We start from the raw sequence: 9,323 nt of genomic DNA, 5'->3' as shown, positions 1-9,323 counted from the left end.
GCCAGGAACCTCCTGGAACGGTCCGACCTGGCTGACTGCTCCTCCCAGCAGATGTCCGGGTAATTTAGATCACCCATGACAACTACATCCCTTGTCTTAAGTGCCTCTGCAAGCTGGCCCGAAAATTCCTGGTCCAACTCCTCCCCTTGGTTGGGGGGTCTGTAGTAGACCCCCACCCTTAAATCCCTCTCCCCACAACCCCCTTGTATCTTGACCCAGAGCACTTCAGCTTGCCCCTCCTCCGATCCCATTTTGCTGGCAGAGGATGTGTATTGCTCTTTGACATAGAGCACCACACCTCCTCCCTTCCTTCCTTCTCTATCCCGCCTGTAGAGCCTATAACCCCTAATGCTAACTGCCCAGTCGTGGGATGAATCCCACCACGTTTCTGTAAGCCCTACTATGTCTGGGTTTGAACTGGCCTTTCTGAGGGCGAGTTCCTCCTGTTTGTTCCCCATACTCCGAGCATTGGTATACAGGCATTTAAGGCCTTGCATAGCTGTGAATGCCACCCCCCGATTAGGAAGACTATCCAGACCCCTGTTTCTTACCTGAGTACTCCCTGCATGTGTCATCTGTCTCGCTCGGGTGGTGTCTCCACATCTTCCTGCGGCCCCCTACCCCAGCGAGGCTAGTTTAAAGCTTGCTGTACGAGATCAGCCAACCTGAAAGAGAAGACACGCTTGCCTTTAGGAGAGAGGTGAAGCCCATCCCGCCCCAGCAAGTCCCCCGCCCAAAAGCATGGGTCATTATCTAGGAACCCAAGGCCCGCCTGGCGGCACCAACTCCGTAATCACCGGTTGACCTCGCCAATGCAGGCCTTGTGTTGCCGTCCCCGCCTACTCACCAGAAGAAGAGAGGAGAATACCACCTGTGCCCCCGTCTCCTTAAGCTTGGCCCCCAAAGCCTCAAAGTCCTTCATAATGCGGTTAGGGTTTCCCCTGGCCACGTCATTTGTTCCTACGATAGCTGACTTACTGCCTGAGTCACTTGAAAAAAGCACAAGAGAATATACCATAGGGAAGTGCCCAGCATGGCCAGAGACGTAGGGAGGATGACCTGCTAATGGTAGTTTGTTTTTGTTGTTTGCTTTTTTTTTTTCTTCACTAATTTCTGTGACACATCTAGGAGTAAAATGACAACAGAGCATTGGAATAAACTGTATGATATAATTGCCCCATGAACAATTCATGTGCAGCAGCACAGCAAGGAGACAATGATTTTGCAAATGCATGTGGGTGATCAAGTTTGTGTAAAATGAGCCAAGTTGCAGTTAGTCTGAACTGCATGATGATAGTGTGTTTTAGTAGATTCAGTATTGTGTTAACTCTTGTATGACTCTGATAGGATTAGAGTGTCTGTATTTTGTGAACAGCAAGTGAAGGAACTTGGAAGGAATGAGACTGACCAGTGGGGGGAGTTACTGCCACAGTGATTCTCTGAGAGATGCTGGGAGAGCTGGCATTGGAATTTTCCATAGAAGAGGTGTTTCCTAAAGATGTTTAACGCTGAGGGATGCTCCTTGTGATTATAAACTGTAGTATTTAAACTTGGAAACTAAGTAGTAATGCTTTATAAACATTTTAAAGGCTTTTATATAAGTCTGTGTTGAATTGTATTGTAAAACTCTAGCTTCTTACAGAGGTTTGACCCCTGCTTTGAGCCAAAGGGGATCATTTTCTAAGAGAATATTCAACAATACATAATGGTGTATTTTGAGTGCTTGGTTATGGGCTGCTGTTGCCTTCAGGTTAGTATGAAGTATAAGGAACCACCTTGGTTGGGTTGCATGTTTCATTAGACCCAGTGTGGAGAAGAATGCAGCTCCTACCAGGTTGCTGTATGCCCTATGAGGTACTGAGTGAGGATCTAGGCATAGTCTGGGATTTGATCTGCATATTGTTGCCAGCCCAATGATGCAGTCTGTGCTAGCAAAATGGGAGGGTTACAGTCTAGATATAAGGCTGACTGTCCATTTGTAGCATCTGACAAAGCTTATCGCCTACAGAAGCTCATTCCTCTCTGAACCAGTTAGTCTCTAAGGTGCTATTCTGGTGTACCTTCATCCTCAGTGCTTTTAAGAATGAAGATGGGTTTCAGGTGGATCTGTAGGGTCTCATCAGGTTTGTGCAGTTCATAACTAAAACTCTGTCCTTGTTTTGTGTTTGCCTACCCTGCTGATTCTGTCTGGAAGGTGAAAGTCTTTCAGGCTCTTGCATTACCAGTGAGAGAAACTCTGTGCTCAGTTGCACCTGTTCAAGTTGGTTTCCATCCAGTAACTGCCTGCATTGCTGGAAGAGGACTGAGTCACACAGACTGTTCTGCTTCATGAAGGTGTATGTGTTGATGAGGTGTGAGCTCACTGTCTGCTAGCTGTTTTGACTGCAGGAAAAGCCACAAAATTTTACTTTTGTTACTAAAGTCAGCAGAGGTCACTGAATATGTATGGAGAATGGATTTGCTGTATGAGGGCCTGCTTATACACAGATCTGCTTCAGAGCAGAACTGTCCTTTGAATATGGTTTATATGAAGCTTGCTGGGAGCAGACTTAGGGTCCTTTGCAGCGTTACAATTTCGTTAATCCAAAACAGATTCTTTTTATCTTCTGACATAGGTGACTCATAAGAGGAGCACAGGGGACACGTGCCCCCCCTGAGATTGGCCGCCTCTGGCTTCTGCAAGCAGTCGCCACTCACTACTGCCCCTCCCTTGCCGCCAGCACCGGTGTCTGCGGGTGGTCCCCGCTTGCTGCTGACACTGTCACCTACAAATGGTGCCCCCCAAGTCTCAGGAGGCACCAGTTGTTCATGTCTTCTGATATTTATAACATCCCTTTACATCTCAGGGGAGGGCAGGAGAAGTAAAGAAAAAGAAAAATGATTGAGGTAATTGTTCATCTCCATGCTTAAAAGCCCAAAGTATGCAGTAAATAGGAGCTTAATCATGTTATTAATTGCCCAATACTTATGCTGTAAATTGAGTTAGACTGCTCCTCGCCTGGGATTAGCTTGCAATTGTTTATAAGAATTCAGGTTTCTCTGAAGTGGCTCTGCTTCTCTCCTGCTGTGCTTTGTTGAGCTGAATGCGACTGGGAAACTATATATAGAGTTACTGTATAATTTTGCAGTGCAGATTAACACACTGGAAATGGGGTGAGTGTAGGGCCCTAGAGAAGCTGTTGAGAGAAGTGTAATAAACAGTAAGGTCCTGGAGGGTGGATGTTAATACGCTTGCCTAATGTTATGGTCAATTTGTTTGCACTGCAAAATAATCCTCTCCTTTGCACCCTAAAAGGAAAGCAGGCACTCAGTTCCATTTGTCAGTTTAAGTGTGTCTCATAGCTTTTAATTAGAGAGAAGGTTTTTACTTCTGGAAATTGTAAAGATCTTTTAGGATTTACGCTACAATCAGTTACAGAGGTAAAATTGGTCTCTTTCCTCCTTCTCTCCACAGAGCATGAGAGGATGAAAAGGACACAGAGACACTATTCTTGATTTCTAATAAAAGGCTCAGAAGAAATTATTACTTGGGGGGTGAAAGGAGGAACAATTTCCACTGAGGATCTGTCCAAAATAATGACATCAGACTGACTGCAAAGACCACTATGAGTCAATAGAAATTAAAACGATTGCTTTTGCTTTACACTTCTGCCAGTATAGACCAGTGGGAGGTTGCAGCTGTATACCGGGTTAGCAGTATTGCCTTCTCCAATGGACCTAGAGGCAGTCAGTACACCTCTAAAGTTTGATAAGTGGAGTGTGGACAAGCTGACTGAGGATGCTCTGGCTTGGTGCATACCCATTACAGCCTCTACAGCCAGGGTTCGTAGAGATGCCTAGGTGCAGAACCATGTGCCCTGCTCAGGGGCAGTATACCCTTTCTCCATGTGGTACAGCCATCTTTCTAATAGAACAAGGTGCAGTGTATCCACCTGGCCTCTGAGGGCAGTGAGTCTTGCCCTTACAATAGTAGTCATGTTAAGGGACTGTTTCCCTTGCTACAATCTCTCAGCAGTAGCCCCTTTTCTGTTTTGCCTGCCTTAAGGTAAAGTGGCAAATGCTGCATTGTAGACCACCAAGCTCTTTCAGCAAAAGATCAGTATTTAGTTGTACAAACCAGACAGCTGTGTCATAGCTTGTGTATACCCCCTATGTCTCCCAAGAACCTACTGTCCTTCTCCACTCTGGGCCTGAATCCTGGTTCCTTGCTGTCCATTTGCACCCTTGCGCAGTAGCCACAAAGTACTTTACGAGGCTGGCTCTGTGCTCACCCTCCTGGGAAGCATGGGAAGTAACTGTGGAGTTCTTAAGGGCCCTGCTATTATGCCACTGTAAAAGGTCATGAGACATTGCAGCAGGATTGAAAAAAAGGTCCTAGGTTGATGTATTGCTGTTTTTGTAGTGAAAAATTAGAAGCAAGGAAACCTTATATCCACAAAGTGAGAACTGATTCTTTCATATGCTGTATCTCTAGCTAACCATTCTAGGGTTAGACAATAACTCTAGAGTTTTCTTTTCACTCATGTTCCTGGAAGGAATATTTGTCTCTCTGTAAATATGTTATAAGTTATAACCTGGGTGGTTTGTTAGAGTTGCTGCTTTTCCCCTCCACTCTCCTGTAATCCCTATGGACAGAACAAAATGTAAATATTCTGGTAGTAACTGGGTGCATTCTGTGCACAGATACTTTCCTCTGTAAAGTTCACGTGCCCTTTTTTGACTTGCTGTTTTGCTGCAGATTTGGCTGACTGCAAGTTGATGACCTTTCCAGTCGGCATTTACAAAGTCATGAGGAACGTCGCTGAAGAGATACATCTCATAACTCTGGCCAATAACGAACTGAAGTCTCTGACTGGCAAGTTTATCATCACTTTCAACCAGCTACAAGGTAGGAGTGAGTCCCTGGAGTAACCATGCGAAGAGGGAGATTGGGGTCGTCTTGTGACTGTTTTTGACATACCCACAGCTGGTTTTGTGGTCGGTGCACTTAAGTATTGGGATACACTGTTCCAAACTGGCTGAGGTAGAACACAGTTTTTCTTATCATGCTGTTCTCCATGCTGTGTTATTGAAAACTGTTCTTTCTGACAAGAAATTTGACCTCCAGCTGTCCCTCTCATCAGACACAATTTTGTGGGCTGAATTCCAATTCATTTAAAGTCGTTTTACACTCTGACTTGAGTGGAGTGTAACTCCTAATATACACTAGTGTAAGTGAAATTAGAGTCGGGTCTTAAACACAGATGCTGTAGCACAATACAATACTATAGATACTGTACTGTACATCAGAACTGAAGTGCTGTACATCAGAATCCACTGCCACAGGCTTGTGAAAGTAGGATATATTATAGATCAGGAGTGAGGTTTTAGGGTATATTATAGATCAGGAATGAGGTTTGCTGACAGCTACAGAAATTTGCAACCAGAACATACCTAGCATTTGTTAGTCAGCTTAAATTCATATCCTTTTTTGATGTGGTATTTAACATTTAGGGCAACAACACAGCAGAACTGTAGCAAAAATATTTTTCTCCTAATTTGATTCTCCCATAACCTACACTTCTTTTAGCAGTAAGAAACTGTATATTCAAAACTTGCTTTCCTTTTCTTGAGAGCATGGATCATTTCACCGCTCTTTTTTTAAAGCATTTACCTTTCATTATGCTGTGAAAAATGAAGCAGAGTGCCTTTGGAGGCTCTGCCACTTAGAACTGAAAACTAGATCTGAGTTTCTTGCAACTTACTGATAAAGGGCCTGATCCAAAGCCGATAGAAATCAAAGGTATATGCTTTTTGGATCAGACCATGATGGAGGTTGTCTCCTACCTGCAGAGACTGCAAATTCTCCTTCCGATGCGTCTCAAAGCCACTTTCTGCCAGCTGTCTTCCCTCTGCAAATAGACTTTCCTTTGCAGATTGAATGTCTCTGATGCAGGGTTTTTTTGTTTTTTTGGGGTTTTTTTGGGGGGGTGGGGGGGTCACCATTTACTCCTCTGCCATCTGTTTAACCTGTCCTTTCTACAGGCCACACCATGGTCTCTCTTCTCTTTGATGTTAGGCTCAATTATCTCTTTGCAATCTCAACCCCTTGTTCATTTTACACAACAACTTTTAAACTGGTATGTAGCCAGCTCATGCCTTGGTTGATGCTAAATATACTTTGTACCCGAATACAGCATGGTCAGGAGCAGAGGAAGCTAACTTGGTGACACAGTTAGATGGCTGATCCTTTGCATGTTTTGGCAGTAAGTTCTGTGCCAATCTGGGTATGCGTACCTTTTCACTGATGCCAGTTTTGATTTTGTTATCATCTATCTGCTCAGATGACTATGAATAAGATGTTCCAGTTATAGCATCAATAACCTAGATATATTCCATGCCTCTTTCTCAGCCAGCCCAATCTCAGCTGCCCCAATTTCAAGTTTTATTTCACAGCTCTTTGCCCTTGATGATGATTCAGTTATATAATGGGACTCTTACTCTAGTTGGGTGCCCACTGCTGTCCCTTTTTTCCTTTCTTCCTTCTGAATATTGTGTGTGGGGTTACATTTCCTTTACTAACTGAAAATTAAAAGAACAAGGTAGCACTGGTCACCAGGTACAGATGGTGTAAAAATCATCTTTCATTACTGGTCAGAGAAAAAACGTCCGAGTTTTTCCTGCATTTCTGGAAAAGGACTTTTTCTAGATTCACACAGGTAAAAATATTGTGTGAAATAATATTATATAACTACACAATGTCAGTAGAGATGCTTCTCTTCAAATCTCTTCTGTCCAGTAACCTCTAAGCATGTGGGAAACGCTTCCTGAAGAGATACATTTTCATTCTCAAATCCTGTTAGCCAGTCTTTCCAATTATATCCACATGAAAACTTTTAGTCATGGGTGTCTGTAATGCAACATAAGTAACTAACAATGTACAGCTCCTACTTCATAAGATTAATATGGCCCCGATTCAGCAATGCAAGTAAGTATATGCTCAACTGCTTTACTGAATCAGGACATGCATGAATAAAAGATCTAGAAACACAAAATGAAGCAACCAGAACATGAGCCATTTTGTCAGTTATCTGTTGTCTTTTGGTGCACAAATTGTCAGTCTTGGTTTTCTGTTTAATAACCTTAATAGCAATAGAAATCATTGCAACTTTCTCACCTAAACCACATGTCCCAGACATTCATTCTAATGATAGCTTTAAATATACATGACATCTGCCTCAATGTCTAAGAGCACTGTTTTACCCTTTCCCCTTTTTTCAGCTTGCAGTTCAAGTGTGGGGCTAACTGGTTTTAGAATGAAGGCAATTAGGGGTTTAATGGAACAGGGTGGTTGCCATTGGAGAGTTCCAGCCATACAGAAGGTGAAAATATTCTTTACCCTTAATTTCTGTAATGTACTGGGTTGCGGGCAGTAGGAGCTGTTGGGACTTGCTGAGGAAAATTGCTGTAGGTAGGAAATAACAAACCAACTTTTCAATAGAGGACACAGGGGTACGTACAGAAGAAAGGGAAATCAGATAGGCATCACATTGTTTTGTATGAGCAACTCAATTTTCAAAGAAGGTTCATAAAATTCAGCTGTATTCACAGGACCATACTACATAAAACAGATAAAGACTTAGTGCTGACCTATCACCTGCTTCCCTTGTTTATCTTGAGCTAAAGGAACTCAATATTACAGTTTAATTTGCAGTCCCCTCCATATCGGACAGGCTTTACAGCAAAGTGTTCCAGGCTTCACAGCATCTAGAGGTAGATCACATCCTTGCTCTGAGTCTGGGCTTAGGAGCAGCCTTAGAGAAGAACTCTGCAAAATGTTCTCCCTCCAAGTGACAAATTGAAAATCTGTCTTTATAGCAAAGGGTCTTTCGTTTTAACAACTGTTTCTTCATGTCATCTTTTTCTCAGCCTTGCTAAGCTAAAAAAAATTGTCTTTCTTAGGAGGGGTTGAAGGACAGCACGTCTCTTCCTATCCACCCCAGTAATGGCAGCAGCTGGGGGTAGGAACTCTGCTCTGAGCTGGTATAGGAGAAAAGCACTATACTGAGGTGGCTGAGCAAGTCACAGTGGGAAGCAAGGTGTGAAATGATTCAAGACCTTTTCACTTGGAAATTAATTTACCTCTTCTCTTCAGCCTGCAGCGGCCCAACGACATGCCATGTCTTAGTTGGTGAAATATACAGAATATGTGACTGCATACACAGTCCTTTCAGTCTTCTTGGTTGAGGACTCTTCCCCCTTCAAAAGCCCCTCTTGGGGACTACCAAAGGATGCTTGTAGGAAGCTCTTAAATGGACAGTACCAGGTTGGAAACTCTCATGAGTGAGTCTGACTTGCATGTCTCCTAAGGAGGAGAAATTTTGAGGCTTTCAGAAAAATGGCTCAGATAATTCATTTCACAAATGTTGATGTTTTAGTGTTTTGCAGAGAGAGGACAGAAGCCTCTTGATGATCATATTTGCATTTACCTCTCGCTGGAAAACCAAAAGCAGGTATTGTATGAGGAAGAGATGCTCAGAAGTAGGGGTTGTCATCCATTTATCTCAGAAGCAAACTAAAAGGCCTCCTTTGTGCCCCTTCCCAGCCCCTGAAAATAAAGATGGTAAAGAAGGTTGTAATGAAGGACTGTGCTCTCATGATTATAGTCATCTTCACATTTTCCCTCAAACCTTGGTTCTTAGACTCTAGTTCAGTGTAACTGGAAATTTCTCTCAAACTCTGACACTTGCACATGCAGCATGGTACAACAGCAACCTGTACTGAACCAGTGGCCAGTGCTGCCTAATGCATTATCTGGGAAGCTGGGAGGAAGGGATGATGGCCATTTATTCTTAGAAGGTGACAAATGCCCTCCTACTATCACAGAGGACATTCACAGATAATATCTGTGGTTCACTTGAGGGTTAGCTAAGGGTGTTACACTGTTATTGTAACACTGCTTCACAAAAGATCCATGTCAGTGTAAAGTCAGCTGAAGCAAAGGATATTCAGGTGGTAGTGCAATTATGAGTTGACCTTAAAATAGGAAACAAAGCCAACTCCTTTTTTATGGATCAGTTAGCAAATTCAGGCAGGTTTCACTGCAAGAAAGCCATAAAATCCCTCATCGTTGCTGCCTAAAAGTGCTCGGGATCACCACTCTTCCCAGTTCTCTGTCCGTGTACAGGTACCTTTCATGACCTGGATCTGTGGACTGTGAATCCTGATAAAAACAACTCTCACCTTTTTAATTAACTCTCACTCTTCTTTTTTCTGAAAGTGGCTTGCCTACATGTTAACTCTTTGCAAGGGGTTTTGGAGCATGGTGTGCTATTGTTGAAACC

General features: G+C 43.2%; 1 protein-coding gene and 1 long non-coding RNA gene across 4 annotated transcripts in view; one reads left to right on the top strand and one right to left on the bottom strand.

The window, feature by feature from the left end:
• Nucleotides 1-6,429, bottom strand: part of LOC112550976 — a 16,487-nt gene extending 10,058 nt beyond the window's left edge. The window contains exons 1-3 of the long non-coding RNA XR_003095071.1: nucleotides 5,827-6,429; nucleotides 848-989; nucleotides 552-665 (exon numbers count right to left, since the gene is read on the bottom strand). This is a non-coding gene — a long non-coding RNA (uncharacterized LOC112550976). The remainder of the gene's footprint in view (nucleotides 1-551; nucleotides 666-847; nucleotides 990-5,826) is intronic.
• Nucleotides 1-9,323, top strand: part of LRRC20 (leucine rich repeat containing 20) — a 173,236-nt gene that overhangs the window by 15,930 nt on the left and 147,983 nt on the right. For all 3 annotated transcript variants that reach the window (XM_025209227.1, XM_006027900.3, XM_014521924.2), the window contains exon 3: nucleotides 4,739-4,888. In XM_025209227.1, the coding sequence (XP_025065012.1) occupies nucleotides 4,739-4,888 (150 nt within the window). The remainder of the gene's footprint in view (nucleotides 1-4,738; nucleotides 4,889-9,323) is intronic.

This window comes from Alligator sinensis, unplaced genomic scaffold, assembly GCF_000455745.1.
Source record: "Alligator sinensis unplaced genomic scaffold, ASM45574v1 scaffold849_1, whole genome shotgun sequence".
NCBI lineage: Eukaryota > Metazoa > Chordata > Crocodylia > Alligatoridae > Alligator > Alligator sinensis.
Note: the sequence above shows the minus strand (reverse complement) of the source record. Positions and strands in the feature narration are given on the sequence as shown.